The 24,719-nt window shown below is 44.8% G+C and overlaps 1 protein-coding gene across 2 annotated transcripts in view; it reads right to left on the reverse strand.

Annotated features, from left to right (window-relative positions):
* The window catches only part of GLG1 (golgi glycoprotein 1), a 619,378-nt gene that overhangs the window by 459,103 nt on the left and 135,556 nt on the right, over positions 1-24,719 (reverse strand). For both annotated transcript variants that reach the window (XM_069217558.1, XM_069217559.1), the window contains exon 6: positions 11,076-11,147. In XM_069217558.1, the coding sequence (XP_069073659.1) occupies positions 11,076-11,147 (72 nt within the window). The remainder of the gene's footprint in view (positions 1-11,075; positions 11,148-24,719) is intronic.

Here is a 24,719-nt window from a genome sequence, read left to right on the forward strand (position 1 = left end):
GTGTGTGGTTCAGCTCCAGAGACAGAGCATGGAATATTTGTTTGCTCAGGGTACCATAATTAGCCCAGGAAATGGCTTTGTCCATTATACTTAAATTTAGGAGTTCCCCACTGTACTGAAGCCCAGCGTATCTTGAGATCTCATACATCAATTCCAGTCGTATGTTCCGACAGTCGCTTTTTTTTTTTTTTTTTTTTTTTTTTTAACATCTGGATAAAGAGTGAAAAGCTAAAGAAATAATTTACATCAATTTACTGTGTTCCCAGATTGTGATGAATGCAAAAGTTACTATTTTGTATAATGTACTTTATTTGTATGCACTTTATTGCTAATTCATCTGATGTTTTTGGTATGGGCTTCATATGGCTTTATCTGTATTCTTAATATCTGGATTTTATTTGTGGTATGGGTATTTTATGGATTTACTGTAGTGTTATTATAGTTGCATATTTGTTGATGCGGCAAACTCTGATCACTTGTTATATGGAGTTAGGTAATCGTACTAGTGTATGAATTGTAAGCAAAATAAATTAGTCAATACAAGGCATCGTTAATATGAGTATTACATTGCAGAATTACACAGAAACTGAATTATTGTTATGGGTTTTTCCTAAAGGAAGATCAAACATTGTTACGTGATGCACATAATTAGTGAATCAATTCGTTACATTTTAAGTACGTATTCCCAGTGCACTGGTATCCTGCATCTTACAATTTTAAATTATTTTGTAATTTATTTTTATTCAATTTTTTACTTTAAGGTGTTGTGTGTACTTTTTTTTATTTAACACTTTTTATATGCGCTATGGAGTGATGAATTATGTAATATGATATATGTTATTAACTATGATCATCGAAGTACTAAAGAAAGTTTTGGAATTGGAAATTGTACAACACAGAAAAACTAGATGCATTGCTCATGCCTCGCTAGGAGCGCTGCTTAAAAATTATGTTTTACCTCTCAGGCAGGAATTGCCTTGTCTGGGAGCGGAAGATGTTTAAATGCACTACTCGCTTCTAATTATTTATTACAGGAAAATACCACTACAACATGATATCTTACCAATGTCTTCAAACATGAACTGATCCCAATTCTGAAGGTGACCAACATAGAAGGTATATATATACACATTATTTTTGGTAATTCCTTAATGCAGACCCACCCAAAACCCTGACGCAATACCAGAACTTTCCAACATCTCTTAATACATACCTGAGAATGTGAGCTTGAAGGTTCACAAGACAAAAGCTCTTCCATCACCATAGGACTAACAATCTCCTCCACGCCAAGGGAAATTCTGCTTCCACCTCCTCTGCTCTGACCCCACTGCCCAAACATCAAGTCATCACTAACGCCATTTATTAAACTTCTCTTCTGTTCCTTCCCTTTACGTCACATACCATCAATGCTCTATCAAAGTCACTACTTTAAATCTAAAGGAGAAACACATGCCTATACAATAGTGGAATGTCAAATAGTATCCATTACACCTTTGGAGCCCAAATGCAGGAGGACTCTGATCAACTTAAAGCAACCCTATGCTATTATCCAAACCCTGGAACTACAGCAATGAAAAGCACAACACCAAAAAGCAAACCCATCTGCCATTTAAATCATATTAAAGAGCAGTTAATGTATCAAAGTGGTTTAACATTCACAGTTTGAGAGTTCCAAACTCAAGATAGGAACCTGCTCCTACAATAATCGGTAGGTCAGAAATTAAATATGCCAATCACACAATTGTTAGTTTCAGATATGTATAAAGGAGAAGATGGCAACATAGGAACAATCTGAATAACTACGAAAACATAAATGGAAAGCAGACAGTAAGGCTACAAGGCAAAATGAACTCCCTAAAATAAAATATTAACCAACTAAGCCATCTATGGAGTATACAAGTAACTGAACCTACTAAACCGATTTGTGATACATTCATCTAAGCCAAGGTTCAATGGTAATGGCAAAGTAAACAATGGAAATCAATGTGTCGACCATGTTTGCACTTCACAACTCAAATACCTTACATTCAAAAGGAAACATTAGAATGAACCATATGTTTTAATGGGGTTCCACAACTGCTATGGTTGAGTTTTTAGGAAGTGCTTAAAAAGAGACCTGGTAGAGAGACTCTACCTATGAGACAGAGGCAGGTTCCTACTTCTGGCTCCAAGTTAGTTACTAATATCAAATAGACAGTGGAGTCATTTTCAATAAATCTAAAAGTCTTATTAGATTTTGAAATGTTTTCTTGTATTGTGCTATGAAGTGAGAATACAAATTAACTGATTTAAGAGTTGAACCTGATACTGTAATATAAATGCACTATTTAAACTATACAATAGCTTTGAAATTAAAATTATAAAAGTCCAATTTGCACACACTACTGAGCTGGAGGGGGACTCAATTCCTACTGTGTCTCTTACTTGAAGCAGGCTTAAATTTGTATATCTGCTTTCTCCACAGCGCCACCAAAACAGCTCAGTCAAACTCAACACATCCTAATGAATGCAGTGGTCGGTCATATTTAGCATTTACTCCTTTTTACACCACTTTAGTGGGTGTACTTTCAATATCAACATCAATGATCCTCTAACTACTGCTAACAGCAATAACAAGCAAAGTCTAAAATTCAATTAAGAAGTTGTCTTTCCAAGTGGATTTATCAGGATTTGTAATTGAAGACTTCTTATTCCAAACAGTGAATGATTTACAACATCACACAAACTACCAAAGTTTATATTTCGTTTTTTATCAGCATTAAGAATACTTGTGTATTTCATTGTCATGGTATGCCATTTGACAAGACCTCAAAACTGTTTAATGCACCATTATTTTCTTGCACATGGAGGTATTGTGGATGACAAACATTTCAGCCTTTATCATGATTCAATTTAAACAGGTGACTTATAAGCATTATGCAGGGCTCAGTGAGTGTTCAGATTTAGCCTCCGCAGTTAATTCTGTAATTTTGCAGATTCTCAGTCATATGCTCCAACTGCTTATATTTGGAGTTTAATGTATATTTTTACATTTGATTAACTGTAAATAGAGAAAACAACAATTTAAACAAATGTCAAAACATTAAAAACAAGAAATCACTATTTTCTTATTGTCATGACAGTTGAGTTTTGGCTCAGTAAGTAGTTTTATAATGTCACACCTATGAATCACTTTGCACGTTCTGAACATTTAAATTGCTTGGAACTTCACGTAATTATTCTATGTTTGGTAAACCTATATTAATAAATTACAAGAAAATAGGTCATATACAACAGATAAGTTATTTAACACTACTTATGACATTGTGGAGACAACCTTATATATGACTCCTGTTCAAGATTAAATCTTAAAAACCATGGTGTAAAGGGTACCCCAATTCCAACAGTGAGGCCATACTAATGGCAGAAAGAGCGCTATATATATATCACCATAATATAACATTGCACGAGGGACAATGCAGACAGTGACTTGTGCAAAATGCTGTCATGTTTTATGCACCATTTCCCTTCTTTGTTTTGCTTTTATTTTAAAGGGGAAATTGCAGTTTGATTCTAGCAGCTAGCGAGTCTGTGTAAAAATCAAATTCCACATTATTATAAAATGTTGTTTTAAATTATTTAAAACACACAGAAAGAAAATATATGGGAAGTTTCTGCATACCCAAGCTGATCTCGGGATCAACCAGCATATGGATTCTATTTTCCAGATAATTAGCATAGGAATAGAAAGCAATCCAGACTTTAATCACGCTGCAGGCTGCCTCATAAAACATCAACTGAAGAGGTGTAACAATCCAAAATGAACAACTCAATGAAAATCCCTAGCTCTAGTTTCTCAAGCAACCATAAACCCATCATCACAGACACTGTTCATGCACCTACATGTTATCAGATATCAAAAATGAAGTAACAGTTACATTCTTCTGATGATCTAACATAGCAAAGTGCCCTTAAGTGATGGAGCAGGAATGTACCCTGCAAGGTGTAGTCATGTTCCTCTGCCACAAGTGCCCAGCTGCCTGTAATTGATATCCTGGTTTTTACTACAGTGTCATGATAATCAAGCGTTTGTGCAAAGGTCTAGGTCTATCCCTTGACATGAGGTCTTTCACCTGTGCTTTGACCTAGAGAAGCACAGCCTCCCCGACAGTGGGCTATTGGCGGTGGTAGTAGCACACTTTTGAGGCTCCACAGAAGTGACCAGACCTTTCCCAGTCACTAGAGTGGAGGCCTACTCACCCACTCCCGTAAAGTTCTGATTCTATGCACTCACTAGACTCCTCGTGTTAACATTCCAAGTGTATACTGTACATGGTTGAATGTGTAGCTTGCATGGTACATGAATGATGTGTGATGGAGAGCCATTACTGTTCCTGAAAGTCTTTAAGGCTCGGGACACTTTTTTACCTTCAATAGGTAGACTCCCCTGATGTTGAACCTCCCTATATGTGTTCTCCATTCCAAGTGAAAAGATGTCTGTGGTGAAGGTCACTGTAGGAAGTTGGCTCTGTATGTGCTATTTCAAAGTAAGGAATAGCATGCACAGAGTCCAAGGGTTCCCCTTAGAGGTAAGATAGTGGCAAAAAGAGATAATACTAATGCTCTATTTTGTGGTAGTGTGGTCGAGCAGTAGGCTTATCAAAGGAGTAGTGTTGAGCATTTGTTGTACATACACCCAGGCAATAAATGAGGAACACACACTCCGAGACAAATCCAGCCAATAGGTTTTGTTATAGAAAAATATATTTTCTTAGTTTATTTTAAGAACCACAGGTTCAAATTCTACATGTAATCTCATTTGAAAGGTATTGCAGGTAAGTACTTTAGGAACTTTGAATAATCACAGTAGCATATATACTTTTTACATAAAACACAATAAGCTGTTTTAAAAGTGGACACACTGCAATTTTCACAGTTCTTGGGGGAGGTAAAGTATTGTTAGTTTTAGCAGGTAAGTAAATTACCTACAGGGTTCAGTTTTGGGTCCAAGGTAGCCCACCGTTGGGGGTTCAGAGCAACCCCAAAGTTACCACACCAGCAGCTCAGGGCCGGTCAGGTGCAGAGGTCAAAGAGGTGCCCAAAACACATAGGCTTCAATGGAGAGAAGGGGGTGCCCCGGTTCCAGTCTGCCAGCAGGTAAGTACCTGCGTCTTCGGAGGGCAGACAAGGGGGGTTTTGTAGGGCACCGTGGGGGACCCAAGTCCACACAGAAAGTACACCCTCAGCAGCGCGGGGGCGGCCGGGTGCAGTGTGCAAACAAGCGTCGGGTTCTCTGTTGATTTCAATGGGAGACCAAGGGGTCTCTTCAGCGGTGCAGGGAGGCAAGGGGGGGGCTCCTCGGGGTAGCCACCACCTGGGAAAGGGAGAGGGCCTCCTGGGGGTCACTCCTGCACAGAAGTTCCGTTCCTTCAGGTGCTGGGGGCTGCGGGTGCAGGGTCTTTTCCAGCCGTCGGGACTTTAGGTTCAGGCAGTCGCGGTCAGGGGGAGCCTCGGGATTCCCTCTGCAGGCGTCGCTGTGGGGGCTCAGGGGGGACAACTTTGGTTACTCACGGTCTCGGAGTCGCCGGAGGGTCCTCCCTGAGGTGTTGGTTCTCCACCAGTCGAGTCGGGGTCGCCGGGTGCAGTGTTGCAAGACTCACGCTTCTTGCGGGGATTTGCAGGGGTCTTTAAATCTGCTCCTCTGTAACAAAGTTGCAGTTCTTTTGGAGCAGTGCCGCTGTCCTCTGGAGTTTCTTGTCTTTCTTGAAGCAGGGCAGTCCTCAGAGGATTCAGAGGTCGCTGGTCCCTTGGAAAGCGTTGCTGGAGCAGGTTTCTTTGTAAGGCAGGAGACAGGCCAGTAAGTCTGGGGCCAAAGCAGTTGGTGTCTTCTGTTCTTCCTCTGCAGGGGTTTTTCCGCTCAGCAGTCCTCTTCTTCTTGTAGTTTCAGGAATCTAAATTCTTAGGTTCAGGGGAGCCCTTAAATACAAAATTTAAGGGCGTGTTTAGGTCTGGTGGGTTAGTAGCCAATGGCTACTAGCCCCGAGGGTGGGTACACCCTCTTTGTGCCTCCTCCCAAGGGGAGGGGGTCACATTCCTATCCCTATTGGGGGAATCCTCCATCTGCAAGATGGAGGATTTCTGAAAGTCAGAGTCACCTCAGCTCAGGACACCTTAGGGGCTGTCCTGACTGGCCAGTGACTCCTCCTTGTTTTTCTCATTATCTCTCATGGACTTGCCGCCAAAAGTGGGGGCTGGCATCTCTACTAGCTGGAGTGCCCTGGGGCATTGTAACACGAAGCTTGAGCCTTAGAAGCTCACTGCTAGGTGTTACAGTTCCTGCAGGGGGGAGGTGTGAAGCACCTCCACCCAGAGCAGGCTTTGTTTCTGTCCTCAGAGAGCACAAAGGCTCTCACCGCATGGGGTCAGAAACTCTTCTCTCAGCAGCAGGCTGGCACAGACCAGTCAGTCCTGCACTGAACAATTGGGTAAAATACAGGGGGCATCTCTAAGATGACCTCTGTGTGCATTTTTTAATAAATCCAACACTGGCATCAGTGTGGGTTTATTATTCTGAGAAGTTTGATACTAAACTTCTCAGTATTCAGTGTAGCCATTATGGAGCTGTGGAGTTCGTTTTTGACAGACTCCCAGCCCATATACTCTTATGGCTACCCTGCACTTACAATGTCTATAGTTTTGTTTAGACACTGTAGGGGCATAGTGCTCATGCACTTATGCCCTCACCTGTGGTATAGTGCACCCTGCCTTAGGGCTGCAAGGCCTGTTAGAGGGGTGACTTACCTAAGCCATAGGCAGTGTGAGGTTGGCATGGCACCCTGAGGGGAGTGCCATGTCGACTTAGTCATTTTCTCCCCACCAGCACACACAAGCTGGCAAGCAGTGTGTCTGTGCTGAGTGAGGGGTCCCTAGGGTGGCATAAGACATGCTGCAGCCCTTAGAGACCTTCCCTGGCATCAGGGCCCTTGGTACCAGGGGTACCAGTTACAAGGGGCTTACCTGGGTGCCAGGGTTGGGCCAATTGTGGAGACAATGGTACATTTTAGGTGAAAACACTGGTGCTGGGGCCTGGTTAGCAGGGTCCCAGCACACTTCTCAGTCAAGTCAGCATCAGTATCAGGTAAAAAGTGGGGGGTAACTGCAACAGGGAGCCATTTCTTTACTGTCACTGTCTGAGGAGGTAGCTCTTCCTACTGTTATGTTTACTCTGTTCCACCACACCCGCTCCACCTATACTCTCTGCATGACAACCACTAGATCTTTTCAACTCCCCATCTCTTTTGACCATTGGCTCTGGATCCATTCCCAGATTCAGAGCCAAATGGCTGTAGCGATTTGTCTGTTTGTAGGATCAGGAAGTAAGTTGAACAGTTTCCCTCCCCTTCAGTGGCAACATACACAGGTGTTGTATGTGGGGGGAGGGCTCTGGCTTTGTGACCTCTGCCCCTAGCCCATCCGCAAAAGGGCTGCCTGTGTTGCATGTGGCGCTTCCATTGTTGTATTGGCACCTTTGTCCGAATAATGTACTGAAAAGCCTGGTGTGACAGCCTGGAAAGCCTCTTATCAAGCTGTCTCACCTCGGTTATCCTCCACACTACAGGGCTCCATCAATATAGCCATGTCACTATGTTTAAGCTGTTGCAGTGTCTCATCTACTGCACTACCAAAGATGTTCTTTGTTGAATGACGCGTTTATGACATTGGCCTGGACTTCTTTTTTGAGGCCTGAAACCAGTAGCCAAGCGGGTCTCCTCAATGCTGTCCCTGACATGATTTTAACAACCCCAAAGGATGATGGATAGAGTGCTGAACAATGCAAACCTTCACCCCTAGTCACAGATCTGGGTTTAATCCATCGTTCTTTTGCTCACCATGCCACCCCAGTATGGACCCAGCCATATGCAAATCAGTCAATCAGACATGAGTTACCTACTCACTGTCAGTGGTGTCAAACACTGATTTTAAGTATGTATTTACAATATTCTTGCCCTCCTTCATGAGGGAGCTTGCACTCTTCTGGTTCGACCCTGGCAGGTGCTTCATCAGTTCTCCCATCTCTTTACATTGTTGGAGAGCACATCTGCTGATCAGTGTTAGAGTTTGTGATGATCCACTGCATGGCAATCCCTTTCAAATTTCAGCCACACTATTTCCATCTGTTTACTTTTTCTAACCAGGGTGGCCCTGAAGATGGCACATGTCTCTTTCCCTTAGCCACAACGATAGAATCTGCCAACACGTTATCCCATACATAAGCAAGGTCCCTCAAGGAATGTATATATTTAGTCTCCCACCCTGAGTGTCACTGACCTGGAGTTTGCTGCCTCTGACGGCTTCTCTCCCCTGGTCCAGGATGCGAGAAAGCATTGGCAGGTACTGGTTTTTGCTCTGAGAAGCTAGGAGAGTCTCTAACAGAAAAACATGTCTGCAACCTGTCTTCCTTCAACTGGACCTCATACCAGTCTGCTGCTTTCTTGACAATTGAGTTGTACATGGCAATGTCATCTAGATGGGAAGACCTAAACAGATATTGTCTACTTCCTCCTGTGGGGAATCTATCTTAAGATTCTTCAATGTCTTCAGGTCCTGCATCACAGAACAGGCCTTGTGACTGGGTCTTCTTCATAAAAGATCTATTATTCTTCTGTGTGTGGCTCGAGAGTCAGGCTGATGTCATCAGGAGAAGGTTGGGCTAGATACTAAATTGTAGAAACAATCAACAGCAAAAAAAAAAAAAAAATGAGAAAGACGAGACTAAGGGAAGTTTGTGACCTAACCACTAGATGGTGGAATAACGGACAGCATGTGAATACAGAAAAGACTCATACTGTAAAACTATAAAAGCTGAACTGTGTGAGAATGAGCACAAGCAAATATAGAGGAGATCTGCACCTGAGCCACAATCACACTAATACCCTATCCCCAAGAAGGAATGGACTGCATGGATTGGGTAGGAAGGAACATCTAGTGTGGGTGAGTGATACTGGATAACAAACATACGCAGCCCTGTCTAACAGTGCTAAATTGTGTTGTCACTATACTGATGTGTAGTATTCCTTTCTAGTGTGCATTAAAGCAGGCTTACACATCCTTCCTGAGGAGCATGTGACTTCTGGTCACCACTACCACTGTGAATCAAGTGCAGAATGTGTTGTACAACCACAACACTCAAGGTCCTCCAGCTGGATCCAGCAGGCAAAGGGCATGGCCACTCTCCTTGCCTCTAGAGCTAATTGGTAACAGTCTTCAGTTGTGCCCAGCAGAGCATAGAGACAGTGTGGCCTCTGGCCATGCCCTACACCAATTCCTCTGCCCCAGAACCTTATATATATCGTCTTCAGCCATGCAAGGCATCTTAGGGCAGAGAGTGCAAGCCATAATGTTTACTGCCCTTGCTCAAAAGAGCACAGCAAAAGGCAATGCTCTGCAGGACCACCTAATAAGACAATTTCTCAGGCCACAACTTGTACCAAGTACCTGTGCCCAAAAAGCCTACAGAGCATGGTTTGCTGGTATGCCCGAGGGAAACTGCCACAGTACCCAGTATCACTGTTAAGTATCCACTAAAACGGGCTAGTCTAATCATGCTCTGTACAAATACTCTTCCTATTACTACCTGGTGGTCATTTGACTTCCAGAGCATTTTTCTTGTTCTTGCTTGCCAAGAATCCCTTGTAGAAAGCGTATTTGGCTCAGACAGTAAAATTCCCATCCGCCTTCCCAGACCAATCCACACCTAATTATCAAATCTAGGTAGACAGTTATTGAAAGATCCTTTAGATATCAGTCAAATAGACCCAAAGTTGAGAGCAATCCACGTCTTTTCTACATCTGCACACAGTACCAGAATGAACCACTAATAATTTGCACAAAGGATAGTGCACAGTACTGTGCCATGAACTGTGTGCTATATATATATATATATATATATATATATATATATTTGTATCAGTGCTGAGTCTGGTATAGTAGAGATAGACAACATATCACAAAAACCCAAGACAGGAACTATACTTTGTGCTAAAAGGTACAATCAATTCCAGAATGTGTGTTGTATACGGTCTATGAAAAGCTGGAACCACATGCATACACTATGAACAGGGTTTCTGGTTTCATTTTTGAAACCCATATTTCACTTGCACGAAGAACATAACATGCATAACTGTGCTGATAAAACATCACCCTGATTAAATGTCCAAGTACACAAAGTCACCAGAACCTCAAAGACCATAGCTGCATACAAACTATATAATTTGCAAGCAGTACAATTGGTTTTTGGGAAGGGAAAAATATTAAACGTTCTCTCTCCACTCCCCCTAAAAATAGTTTTTTTTTTTCTTCTGTGTTTTTTTTTTTTATCATGGAAAATCAAGGCTAATTGTTTGGGAGAAACAATACAAAAAGACAAACATTCCGATTACTGCTGAATATTTATGGACAGCTTCACACCCAAACATTCTGACTCAATTGCAGGAGCAGACGTAACACAATAGAGTCAAGAGATTCACTGCAAATCCATTTGTAAATGAATGTGGAGACTCATTTTTTACTTTTGAGTTTAAAACCCACTTTCAGGTGTCAGTCAAAGTAAATACCCAGTACCTTTACCCCACACACATACTACTCTCACCCATGGTGGAAGAAGATAACCAACCTGAGAACTGACTCCTCCAAATGCAACATAAGTGCAACTCAAAAGGAATAGGAGGGATGGAAGGGGAGGTTTGAGATGACTGGATATTGAATAAGTATGTTAAATGTTAAGTTTGACTGCAAAACGAAATGCATAGTGAAACTGTGAAGATTTATGTAACTAATCATTTGCACCTTGATTGTACTAAAGAAAAAATAGTAAAAATCTGAAGAAAAGAAAAATTAAATTCTTAGTACTGCTCGTCAATTTGCATTAAAGACTGATATACACTTTTTTTTTTTAAACAGAAAATGAATATCAGATTCATACCATGGTGTAGTTTTCAGCCATTAAGTATTCCCTTTTATGCACACTAAGCATTGTTAGATCATTCCACACATGGAAGATTTAGATAGTTGTACTTTCCCAGTTCAGAAATACTCACTTTTTCGCTCATTGTTTCCTCAAACTTGTGATTGAAGAGGCACTTGTACACTCTGCCTTCTCCTGCCTGGGTCTGCAAAGTAAAGAGAGCAGAGGGTAAATCACTGCGCAAAGAACAACATATACAGTGACATGAGTAACTGAAGGACCAGAATAATTTGTATGGCTTAATACCAGTTGTAAGGAAATGCCTTTTTGTATGGTCACCCCTACGGAGTGCACTGAAGCCTGCTAATCAGACCCCAATGCCAGTGCTCTGACCCTAAAGTGTATTTCTAACTGGTTGTACCCAACTGGAAATGGCTAACCTACCTGTAAGTGTCCTAGTATATGGCACCCAGGGCACGTAAATTAAAGCAGTACCCCAGGGCTTGCAGTATTGTTGCACCACACAGGAGGTGCCCCATGCCAACGACTCAGGAAGGAGAACAAAGAGTGACTGCAAGCCAGAGAGGTGTTACCTCCCTCCTGCAGGCAGCCACTTGGGTGTTAGCCCTAAAAGGCAGGTTTCAAAGGAGAAGCTGTATTTGAAGGGCAGATGTGTCACAGTAGGGAGGAGGGCTGTTCCACTGTTAAGATAGACAGGCTGGCACAGGGAGCAAAGAGGGGAAACCAGTTGCCAAACCCGTTTTGCCAATGGTGTGTAGCCCCAAGGTAGCCACACCTCAGGGTTAGGCTAGTGAGGTCTGAACACCAAGCGAGGGGTCTCGCAATTTTGAGAGTGGGCAGAATGGTGCATCCTGGGATAGCCAGATACTCCACAGAAAGTCATCACCAGGTGATAAGGAATCTGGTAGCTCACTGGCTATCAACTGCATCTTGCCATGAGGGCATTTTTTTCTGAGCATTAAAGGGGCACCCCTGGCACCCAGTCCTCAGATCTCAACCAACCTGGAAAAAGGACTTCTCCTGCACCATAGACTGCACCTGGTGGCTAGCTAAGAGGCTGTGCCTGCCATGTCCTGCTCAAGAAGTAGCTGTCTCCTGAACCCAGTCAAGTCAAGGGACTTGAGGCCCGCCAACTGGCCACCTGTTTGCTGCACAGACAACAGCTGACAAAGCCTGCTGGGATAAGTTGGTAGCCCAAAGTCTTCAAGCAGACACCAGCACCAAGGACCAAGATCCAACACACAGGGTTGCACCAGAGTTAGCTGAGCCCAGAAGTGCTTTTGGAGTTGGCGAGATCCTCAGAAGGAGAGTTATCGACCCAGGAAGTAATGGCCTCTGACTACGATACTGGGTAACCTGTAGTCCAGTGGTGAATGGACTTACCCCAAGCCCAAAAGAGGACCTCTCTGGACAGTGACCCTGCAACTAGGACCTCCACACCATCTTCGTGGACCAAGGAGGGCGTGCAGGAAGTCCCCCAACTCCTGATGCACATACCGACTCACAAAATAGGGATTGTGACTCGCAATTATGAAGGGGTGTTCCAAAAGCATCCCTTCCTGATTGCGAGTCGCAGTGGCACGTATGATTGTTTTGTCACCGCAATTGCGGTTGCAACACAATCTCATTTATCATCAATTTAAATTGGTGGTAACCCTTTTAAGGAGGAAAACAGGCTGCATTTCCCAAAAAAATAAAGTAACTGCTTTATATAAAAAGTAGTAAAGCACACAATGTTCATAGAGAAATCATTTGCGTTCAAATATTTCAGCAATATTAAATACTATTAATGTTGTAATTAACCACAGATCAAATTCCATAAACGAATAAGACTTCAAATTGCGTGTAATTTGTTTTTGGAAAAATGAAACATTTTTATGTATTCACTAATAATTTATTCATCACTATAGCAAAAGCAACAAAGAGAATTGTTAGTGTTTTTATACAAATGCACTAGTTACCCCTCTAGTCCAAAATCTCTTTACATCCAATGGACAGAAGGAGAGCAACAACCCTCCTGACTTTCCAACCACAAAAGGTTTGAGTTCTTTACGCTGTCTTCCAAACAATCAGAAATCACTCCTAATGGACTCCAGTAGCTCATGCGAAGAATTGCATTATGGAGAGTATAAGGTCGGAGTTTCCGTCTCCCAAGGCTCAAACTGTCTTAAAGACCATACTCCGGACAATGTGTCAAAGTGGATTAAATCACAATAATTGTTGCTCTACAACACAAATATCCTACATTAACCCCTTCCCCGCCAGGGACGTAATGGTTACGTCCATGGCAGCGCCCGTGTGGCGCCATGGACGTAACCATTACGTCCTGTGACTGGCAGTCGGGGGAAGCGCTAGCGCTTCCCCCGAGGGCCGCCCCCCAACACCCCCAGGCCAGGGCTGAAAGGGGAATCCCTTCCCCTTTCACAGCCAACCCCCCCCCACCCCCACTGACGTCAGCGCGCGATCGTGCGCTGATTTCATGGAAAGGGGGAAAGACGCGCTGGAAGCCATTTGCTTCCAGCGCGTCTAAGGGAGAAGGTGAGTATTTCACCTTCGTGCGGGGTGGGGGTGCTCTGAGAGAGGCATTGAGGGAAAGGAAAGGGTTTTCCTTTCCCTCGATGTCTCTGAGCATTCCTGCTGCCCGATCGCGATGCGATCGGGCAGCAGGAATGCCCACTAGACACCAGGGATTTCTCTCTGTGTGCTTATTAGTGTAGGGGAGCGACCCCTTGGGCAAGGATCGCTCCCCTTTGGGGGCAAATGTATTTTACGTCGTTTCTGCCCCCCTGGGGGCAGATTGGCCCTATTTTTAGGCCGATCTGCCCCCAAGGGGGGCAGAAAGCCACTAGACATCAGGGATTTTATTGTTGATTTTTTTTTTTTGTGTTGGGGGGCGGCCCCTTGGGTAAGGGTCGCCCCCAGGGGCCCTCATGTATTTTTGGGCAGTTCTGCCCCCCTTGGGGGCAGAGAGGCCTATTTTTTTTTAGGCCTTTCTGCCCCCAAGAGGGGCAGAATCTCAATAGCGCCAGAAATAGTATGTATGTATGTGTGCTTTGTGCTGGGGGGTGGCCCCTTGGGCAAGGGTCGCTCCCCCCGGGGGCGCAATGTATTTATCGTCGTTTCTTCCCCTCCTTGGGGGCAGATTGGCCCTATTTTTACGCCGATCTGCCCCCAAGGGGGGCAGAAAGCCACTAGACACCAGGGATTTTATTGTTGGTTTTTATTTTTTGTGTTGGGGGGCTGCCCCTTGGGCAAGGGTCGCCCCCAGGGGCCCACATGTATTTTTGGGCAGTTCTGCCCCCCTTGGGGACAGATAGGCCTATTTTTTTTAGGCCTTTCTGCCCCCAAGGGGGGCAGAATCCCAATAGCGCCAGAAATTGAAAATGTCACTTACCCAGTGTACATCTGTTCGTGGCATCAGTCGCAGTAGATTCGCATGTTCTGCAATAGCTCGCCATCTGGTGTTGGGCCGGAGTGTTACAAGTTGTTTTTCTTCGAAGAAGTCTTTCGAGTCACGGGACCGAGTGACTCCTCCTTTTGTCTCCATTGCGCATGGGCGTCGACTCCATCTTCGATTGTTTTTCCCCGCAGAGGGTGAGGTAGGAGTTGAATTGTAGTAATAGTGCCCATGCAATGGAGTGACTAAGTATGCACCTATTTAAGGTTGAGATGATACATATATAAATAATTGAAGGTAACTTCCAAACTGCTACAGGCTCCCGGGGAGGCGGGTGGGCACATGCGAATCTACTGCGACTGATGCCACGAACAGATGTACACTGGGTAAGTGACATTTTCAGTTCGATGGCATCTGTCGCTGTAGATACGCATGTTCTGCAATAGACTAGTAAGCAGTTATTTCCCCAAAAGCGGTGGATCAGCCTGTAGGAGTGGAAGTAGTCTGAAATAATGTCCTTAATACAGCTTGACCTACTGTGGCTTGTTGTGCGGATAACACGTCTACACAGTAGTGCTTGGTGAATGTGTGAGGCGTAGACCATGTGGCTGCCTTACATATTTCTTGCATTGGGATGTTTCCTAGAAAGGCCATGGTAGCACCTTTCTTTCTGGTTGAGTGTGCCCTTGGTGTAATGGGCAGCTGTCGTTTAGCTTTAAGGTAGCAGATTTGGATGCATTTAACTATCCATCTGGCTATACCTTGTTTTGAAATTGGGTTTCCTGCGTGAGGTTTTTGAAATGCAATAAAGAGTTGTTTAGTCTTTCTGATGTTTTTTGTTCTGTCAATGTAATACATTAATGCTCTTTTGACATCTAATGTATGTAGTGCCCTTTCAGCTACGGTATCTGGCTGTGGAAAGAACACTGGAAGTTCCACTGTTTGATTTAGATGGAACGGTGAAATAACCTTTGGCAAAAATTTAGGATTGGTCCTTAGGACGACTTTATTTTTGTGTAGTTGTATAAAAGGTTCCTGTATAGTAAACGCCTGAATCTCGCTTACTCTTCTCAGGGAAGTAATGGCGATGAGAAATGCCACCTTCCAGGTTAGGAACTGTATGTCGCAGGAGTGCATGGGTTCAAAAGGTGGACCCATAAGTCTAGTTAGGACAACATTTAGGTTCCATGAAGGAACAGGTGGTGTTCTTGGTGGTATAATTCTCCTAAGGCCCTCCATGAATGCTTTAATGACTGGTATTTTATATAGGGAAGTTGAATAGGTAGTTTGCAGGTATGCAGATATTGCTGCAAGGTGTATTTTAATGGAAGAGAAAGCCAGGTTAGATTTTTGTAAGTGAAGCAAGTAACCCACTACATGTTCTGGAGTTGTGTGTAATGGTTGTATTTGATTAATATGGCAGTAGCAAACAAACCTCTTCCATTTACTTGCATAGCAGTGCCTGGTGGATGGCCTTCTTGCTTGTTTTATGACTTCCATACATTCTTGGGTAAGTTGTAAGTGCCCGAATTCTAGGATTTCAGGAGCCAGATTGCTAGATTCAGCGATGCTGGATCTGGGTGTCTGATCTTTTGGTTGTGCTGTGTCAACAGATCTGGCCTGTTGGGCAATTTGATGCAGGGTACCACTGATAGGTCTAGCAGCGTTGTGTACCAGGGTTGCCTTGCCCAAGTTGGTGCTATCAATATGAGTTTGAGTTTGCTTTGACTGAGTTTGTTTACCAGGTAAGGAAGGAGAGGGAGAGGAGGAAAAGCGTAAGCAAATATCCCTGACCAGTTCATCCATAGGGCATTGCCTTGGGATTGTTTGTGTGGGTACCTGGATGCGAAGTTTTGGCATTTTGCGTTCTCCCTTGTCGCAAACAAGTCTATCTGAGGTGTTCCCCAGAGTTTGAAATAAGTGTTCAGAATTTGGGGGTGAATTTCCCATTCGTGGACCTGTTGGTGATCTCGAGAGAGATTGTCTGCGAGTTGATTTTGTATCCCTGGTATAAACTGTGCAATTAGGCGAATTTGGTTGTGAATTGCCCAATGCCAAATTTTTTGTGCTAGCAGGCTTAACTGCGTGGAGTGCGTCCCTCCCTGCTTGTTTAGATAATACATTGTTGTCATGTTGTCTGTTTTGACGAGAATGTATTTGTGAACTATTATTGGTTGGAAAGCTTTTAGTGCTTGAAAAACTGCTAGCAGTTCTAGGTGATTGATATGCAGTTTTGTTTGATGTACGTTCCATTGTCCTTGTATGCTGTGTTGATTGAGGTGTGCTCCCCACCCTGTCATGGAAGCATCTGTTGTTATTACGTATTGTGGCACTGGGTCTTGGAAAGGCCGCCCCTTGTTTAAATTTATGTTGTTCCACCATAGAAGCGAGAGGTAAGTTTGGCGGTCTATTAACACCAGATCTAGAAGGTGACCCTGTGCTTGAGACCACTGTGATGCTAGGCATTGTTGTAAGGGCCTCATGTGCAGTCTTGCGTTTGGGACAATGGCTATGCATGATGACATCATGCCTAGGAGTTGTAATACCATCTTTGCCTGTATCTTTTGTGTTGGATACATGCGTTGTATGATGGTGTTGAAATTTTGAATTCTTTGTGGACTTGGAGTGGCTACTCCCTTTGATGTGTCTATTATGGCTCCCAGGTATTGTTGTACCTTGCGTGGCAGAATTTTGGATTTTGTGAAATTGACGGTGAACCCGAGTTTGAAGAGGGTTTGTATGATCTGATTTGTGTGATTTGAGCACTGTATGAACGAATGGGCCTTGATTAGCCAGTCGTCCAAATATGGGAACACATGTATTTGCTGCCTTCTTATGTGTGCAGCGACTACCGCTAGACATTTGGTAAAGACTCTTGGTGCGGTTGTTAATCCGAAAGGCAGTACCTTGAATTGGTAATGTATTCCTTTGAATACGAACCTTAGGTATTTCCTGTGAGATGGGTGTATTGGTATATGGAAATAAGCATCCTTGAGGTCTAAAGTTGCCATGTGGTCGTGTAGTTTTAGCAATGGCAATACTTCTTGTAGTGTGACCATGTGGAAGTGGTCTGATTTGATGAAAGTGTTCACTACTCTGAGGTCTAGGATTGGTCTCAGCGTTTTGTCCTTCTTTGGTATCAGAAAGTACAGTGAGTAAACTCCTGTGTTTATTTGTGTGTTTGGCACTAATTCGATTGCATTCTTTTGCAATAGTGCCTGCACTTCTATCTCCAGGAGATTGGAATGGTGTGTTGTTAAATTTTGTGCTTTTGGTGGTATGTTTGGAGGGAATTGTAGAAATTCTATGCAATAACCATGTTGGATAATTGCTAGAACCCAAGTGTCTGTAGTGATTTCCTCCCATGCTTTGTAATAATGACCTATTCTTCCCCCCACTGGTGTTGTGTGGAGGGGGTGAGTGACATGTGAGTCATTGTTTAGTAGTAGGGGTTTTGGGGCTTTGAAATCTCCCTCTATTTCTAGGGAATTGCCCTCCTCTATATTGTCCCCGAAAACCTCCTCTATACTGTCCCTGGTAAGTGGACGGTGTTGCTTGTGAGGTGCTGGCTTGTGTGCTTTGACCCCGAAACCCCCCTCGAAAGGGCGTTTTACGGAATGTGCTGTAATTCCCTCTGCTCTGCGGGGAGTAGAGTGCGCCCATGGCTTTGGCAGTGTCCGTATCTTTTTTGAGTTTCTCAATCGCTGTGTCCACTTCTGGACCGAACAGTTCTTTTTCATTAAAAGGCATATTGAGAACTGCTTGTTGAATCTCTGGTTTAAATCCAGACGTTCGGAGCCATGCATGCCGTCTGATAGTTACAGATGTATTAATTGTCCGTGCAGCTGTATCTGCAGCGTCCATGGAGGAACGTATCTGGTTGTTGGAGATGGTCTGTCCCTCCTCAACCACTTGTTTCGCCCTATTTTGGAAGTCCTTGGGCAGATGTTCAATGAGATGTTGCATCTCGTCCCAGTGGGCTCTGTCATAGCGCGCAAGTAGTGCCTGGGAGTTCGCGATGCGCCACTGGTTTGCAGCTTGTGCTGCGACTCTTTTACCAGCTGCATCGAACTTGCGGCTTTCTTTATCTGGGGGTGGTGCATCTCCAGATGTGTGAGAGTTGGCCCTTTTCCTAGCTGCTCCTACAACAACAGAGTCTGGTGGCAGCTGTGTAGTGATGAAAACCGGGTCCGTAGGAGGCGGCTTATACTTCTTTTCCACCCGTGGTGTGATTGCCCTACTTTTGACCGGCTCCTTAAATATGTCTTTTGCGTGCCGGAGCATACCAGGGAGCATAGGCAGGCTTTGGTAGGAGCTGTGGGTGGAGGAGAGTGTGTTGAACAAGAAATCATCCTCGACCTGTTCTGAGTGGAGGCTTACGTTATGAAATTGTGCTGCTCTAGCCACCACCTGAGAGTACGCGGTGCTGTCTTCTGGTGGAGATGGCTTTGTAGGGTAGGCCTCCGGGCTGTTATCTGACACTGGGGCGTCGTATAGGTCCCATGCGTCCTGATCTTGGTCACCCTGGCTCATGGTGGTGTGAGCTGGGGAGTGAGATGGAGTTTGTGCTGGTGAAACGTTAATCACGGGCGGAGGAGAGGGTGGTGGTGTAATTCTTTTAACCACTTTTGGTTGTGGTGCTTGTTCCGTCTGGAACTCCAACCTTCTCTTTCTCCTAATGGGGGGAAGGGTGCTTATTTTTCCTGTCCCCTGCTGAATGAAGATACGCTTTTGCGTATGGTCCACATGAGTTGCTTGTAGCTCTTCCTCAAACCTATGCTTTTGCATTTGGGAGGTTAGCGAGTGCTCTTCTGTATAAGAGCCTGAAGCTGGGTCGCTTGCAGTTTGTTTCGGCGTCGAAACTTTGTCTGCGTGTTTTTTCGGCTCCGAGGTGACTTTTTTCCTTTTCGGGGCCGAAACCTCTCGGCGTCGATCTGTTTCGGTGCCGCTGTCTCGGCGTCGAGCCGTGTCCACACCGGTATCTCGGTGTCGAGGCTTGTCTCCAGCACTTTCTCGGTCCCGAGAAGGCTGCGTGCCGGTGTCTCGACCGGAGTCGGACGATCTCGGCACTGTTTTGGCCTTTTTCGGTGCCGACGGTCGGTCACCGAATTTATGGGTCGAGCCATGGCCTGGTGGCAGTGGCGTCCCCTGGGCCTTGTAAATGTTTCTCTGTGTGTTTTTCGACGTCTTACTCACGGTTTGTGTATCGTCGAATCCTTCGGAGTCTGAGTCTTGGATCGAGAAGGTACCTTCCTCCTCCTGTTCCTCGAACTCCCGTCGGGCTGTCGGTGCGGACGCCATTTGAAGTCTTCTGGCTCGACGGTCTCGGAGTGTTTTTCGGGACCGGAACGCACGACAGGCCTCGCAGGTGTCTTCGCTGTGCTCAGGTGACAGGCACAGGTTGCAGACCAAGTGTTGGTCTGTGTAGGGGTATTTATTGTGGCATTTGGGGCAGAAACGGAACGGGGTCCGTTCCATCGGCGTTCCTCAGCACGCGGTCGGGCCGACCAGGCCCCGACGGAGGATCGAAAAACTACCCCGAAGGGCACCGGAGCTCTTCGATCTTCGATGCGGTGTTGAATCTAAGTACGCCGATCCCGAACGCAACAATACCGACGAAAATCTTCCGAAATTAACTATTTTGTCCGTTCCGAAACTCGGAGCGACAGGAACACGTCCGAACCCGATGGCGGAAAAAAAACAATCGAAGATGGAGTCGACGCCCATGCGCAATGGAGACAAAAGGAGGAGTCACTCGGTCCCGTGACTCGAAAGACTTCTTCGAAGAAAAACAACTTGTAACACTCCGGCCCAACACCAGATGGCGAGCTATTGCAGAACATGCGTATCTACAGCGACAGATGCCATCGAACATTATGTTTTGTATGTGTGCTTTGTGTTGGGGGTTGGCCCCTTGGGCAAGGGTCGCTCCCCCTGGGGGGGCAATGTATTTATCGTCGTTTCTGCCCCCCTTGGGGGCAGATTGGCCTTATTTTTAGGCCAATCTGTCCTCAAGGGGGGCAGAAAGCCACTAGACACCAGGGATTATTTTTTTTTTTTTTATTTGTGTTGGGGGGCGGCCCCTTGGGCAAGGGTCGGCCCCAGGGGCCCATATGTATTATTGGGCAGTTCTGCCCCCCTTGGGGGCAGATATGCCTATTTTTTTAGGCCTTTCTGTCCCCAAGGGGGGCAGAATCCCCATAGCGCCAGGGATACTATATGTGTGTGTGTGTGTGCTTTGTGTGGGGGTGTGGCCCCTTGGGCAAGGGTCGCCCCCCCAAAGGGTGCAATGTAATGTGGGCGATTTCTGCTCCCTCCCCTTGGGGGTAGATTGGCCTATTTTTTTTTAGGCCCATCTTCCCCCAAGCAGAGAAGACTAGACACAAGGGAAAATGAAAAAATGGTTAGTGGCGGAGTGTTTGTCAACTGGCGAAGTATTTGCTTTTATGATAACAGTTTTTCTCCTTTTTGTTCTAGTTCAAAGCTTTTGCTGACTTTGCTGTGGCTTGTTGCAGTTTTGGCAGTAGTTGTCCTGCGGTTTGCGTAGTTGCATGTTTTAGGTAAGTAAATAAATTTACTCCAAGTGAGTATTGTTGCAATACATGAATGACATGTTTGTAGGTGGTGTACTGAATGCAGGATTGTGTGTGAAATTGTCCTTAGAGTTATGCACAATGATTATTGTGTTGTCTTATGTCTAATTTGCTTTTTTTTTTCTCTTTTTAGTGGGATATCGTTGGTGATTGCTGTGGCTGTGCAGAGTAGTTGCTGGTGAGTCAAGCTTTTTCAGGCAAGTGAGCAGTATAGTTTTTGAGTTTATAATTCTTAGTGATAAACCTATACTTTGTTACTTATCTTACACAGTGCTGGTTGTTGGTGGTGTATTTGTCCAGTTAATTTTTGTAGGAAGGATCATGGCCAGCCGTAGGATGACCGCTCAGCAGGTTGTTAGTGTGCTTTTTGAGTCATCTTCTGACCATGAATATGAGACTGACTCTGCATCTGAGGCAGAGGAGGAAGTGCAGGATTCTGGAAGTGAATTTTCTGTCCGAGATGAATCATCTGATGAAGCCACTCAGTGCTGATGAAGGGCCTGTTTTAGAGGAGGACAGTGATGTGCCAATGGTGCAGGAGCCAGCGGCTGAAAGGCTTCCCATTGGAAGACCTGACGCATGGGTTGCACCAAACATGGAGCAGCCACAGTTGCCTGCATTTACTGGTTTTCCAGGGTATTCATATCCGGTGGTTGATGTTCAAGGCGTCGCACATCCGATATAAGTAAAAAATACAAAGAAAAATAGTCATGTGGAGGGTGCCGGCCTGGTACGTGAACCCAACCACCACGGGTTTCAGGGTGCACAAAAACAAAAAGTGGTCCTAAGAGGGCCACCTATGTCCTGCGCTGTACTAGACAAAGTGAATAGGTAGAAAGCGACCAGGGCACTCCAAAATTCATAGAACCGGGATATGTAGAATGACAAAAAGATTTATTAGTAAACCTTCATGGTAAAACCTTCCATGAACTTAAGGTCAATACATGAAATATTCAGGTAACAGCCTGTTCATATAATACAATTAATGTCCATAGAAAGTGACCAATACATGTATATTCGGTAACAGCCAACACGTGTTTCGTCCTCAATGGACTTCTTCAAGGCTCATGGACTAAGATGTATACGGGAATCACGATGTTAATGTTAGGGTTCCAAGTGGACATTCAGGGAGATCGAAGGGTTCTCCATCTCAGTAAACAAAGTCCATTTATAGTCCTGAGACGGATGTTGTTAATATGCGAATAGTGCGTATGCAGAAAGAGTGTATCTCCGATAAGAGGAACACTCTAATTGTGGTTTTTTTTGGTGAGAGCAGTCAGTGTTTCCCCAAATCCGGGAAGAAAAGCACTGGCTGTCGGACAGGACACGGCAGCGTTAACACGCGCTGCCTGCTACGCGCACACTTACCGGTTGTGCTTTTCTTCCCGGATTTGGGGAAACACTGACTGCTCTCACCAAAAAAAACCACAATTAGAGTGTTCCTCTTATCGGAGATACACTCTTTCTGCATACGCACTATTCGCATATTAACAACATCCGTCTCGGGACTATAAATGGACTTTGTTTACTGAGATGGAGAACCCTTCGATCTCCCTGAATGTCCACTTGGAACCCTAACATTAACATCGTGATTCCCGTATACATCTTAGTCCATGAGCCTTGAAGAAGTCCATTGAGGACGAAACACGTGTTGGCTGTTACCGAATATACATGTATTGGTCACTTTCTATGGACATTAATTGTATTATATGAACAGGCTGTTACCTGAATATTTCATGTATTGACCTTAAGTTCATGGAAGGTTTTACCATGAAGGTTTACTAATAAATCTTTTTGTCATTCTACATATCCCGGTTCTATGAATTTTGGAGTGCCCTGGTCGCTTTCTACCTATTCACTGGTTTTCCAGGGTGTCGAGTTAATACGGAAAACTTTTTGCCCGTCAACTTTTTTGAGTTGTTTATGGACGATATATTTTTGGAAGAGATTGTTGAGCAGACTAATTTGTATGCAGAGCAGTTTTTGAGGGACAACGCTGCCAGACTTAGGCCACACTCTAGAGCTAGCCGGTGGATTCCCACAAATCTGGAAGAGTTGAAAAAGTTCTTGGGTTTAACTTTTTTGATGGGGCTGATAAGGAAGCCGTCGCTGTCTTCATATTGGTCTACTAGTCCCTTGATGGCAACTGCTATATTTCCTGCCATCATGAGTCGTAACCGGTATGAGCTTCTTCTTCGGATGTTGCATTTTGTAGATAATGCTTTAGCCTTGCCACGAGATCATCCTGATTCTGACCGTCTTTTTAAGATTAGACCTGTCCTTGGTCATTTGGTAGATCGGTTTTCAGAGATCTATGTTCCAGGGAAAGAAATATCTGTAGATGAGTCTTTGGTCCTGTTCAAGGGTCGTTTGGTTTTTAGGCAGTACATTCCTAGCAAGAGGGCACGGTATGGAATTAAATTGTATATGCTGTCAGAAAGTAGTACAGGATATGTATATAATTTCCGGGTCTACACTGGTAGGGATTCCAATATTGACCCCCCTGGTTGTCCTCCCACTTTTGGAGTTAGTGAGAAAATTGTGTGGGAACTTGGTAGACGACTGTTTAACAAAGGTCACCATTTATATGTAGATAACTTCTACACTGGAGTTCGGTTGTTCAAGGAGTTGTTCAGAGTGGACACTGTTGCTTGTGGCACAATCCGCTCTAATCGGAAAGGCTATCCAAAAGAGCTTGTCTGTAAAAAAAACTTGAGAAGGGACAGTGCAGTGCCTTGCGGAATGATGAGCTGCTAGCTCTGAAATTTGTAGACAAGAGGGATGTATACATGCTAAGCACCATCCATGATGAGAGTACTTCACCTGTGGCTGTTTGGGGTCAGGTTGCCGAAGTGCGCAAACCTGTGTGCATCTTAGACTATAATAAGCACATGGGTGGTGTTGATAGAGTAGATCAGAGGTTAGAACCTTACACTGCTGCTCGTAAGTCTTATGTGTGGTATAAGAAATTAGCGCTTCACTTGTTCCACTTGGCAACTTTTAATGCTTTTGTTGTGTTTAAGGATAGTTCTCCAGAGTCAAGGATGACATTTGTGAAATTTCAGGAGTCTATCATAGCTAGCCTTGTTGTGCTGGAGCAGGCAAGAGTTCCTAGAGAAGCAGTGGTGGAGGATGTGGCTAGATTGAAAGATCGTCACTTTGCTGAGCACATTCCTCCCACGGCCAAAAAAAAACTTTCCTGCTAAAAGATGTAGAGTCTGTGCTCGAAGAGGTATCCGGAAGGAGACTAGGATGTACTGCCCTGATTGTCCTTCAAAGCCTGGGCTGTGTGTGGGTGGCTGTTTCAGGAGCTACCACACACAGAAGAATTATTGGGAAAATCCGTGAGCGTAAACTGGTGTTTTATATTTTTATATGTTCGGTTTCACGGTTGCCATTAGTCATGTATTCAGTTAGAGCTTTTGTGTTTGTAGTTTTGTACTAATTTATGATTAGTGGTTTCTTTGTTGTTTAAAAACAAAAAAAAGGGGATGGCATGTGTAGAGTGGCGCTTGGCTGGCGGCGTGGGTGGGGTGGCGCTTGGCTGGCGGCGTGTGTGGGGTGGCGCTGGGCTGGCGGTGTGGGTGGGGTGGCGCTGGGCTGGCGGTGTGGGTGGGGTGGCGCTGGGCTGGCGGTGTGGGTGGGGTGGCGCTGGGCTGGCGGTGTGGGTGGGGTGGCGCTGGGCTAGCAGTGTGGGTGGGGTGGCGCTGGGCTAGCAGTGTGGGTGGGGTGGCGCTGGGCTAGCAGTGTGGGTGGGGTGGCGCTG

Source organism: Pleurodeles waltl, chromosome 12 (genome assembly GCF_031143425.1).
Source record: "Pleurodeles waltl isolate 20211129_DDA chromosome 12, aPleWal1.hap1.20221129, whole genome shotgun sequence".
NCBI classification, from domain to species: Eukaryota; Metazoa; Chordata; class Amphibia; order Caudata; family Salamandridae; genus Pleurodeles; species Pleurodeles waltl.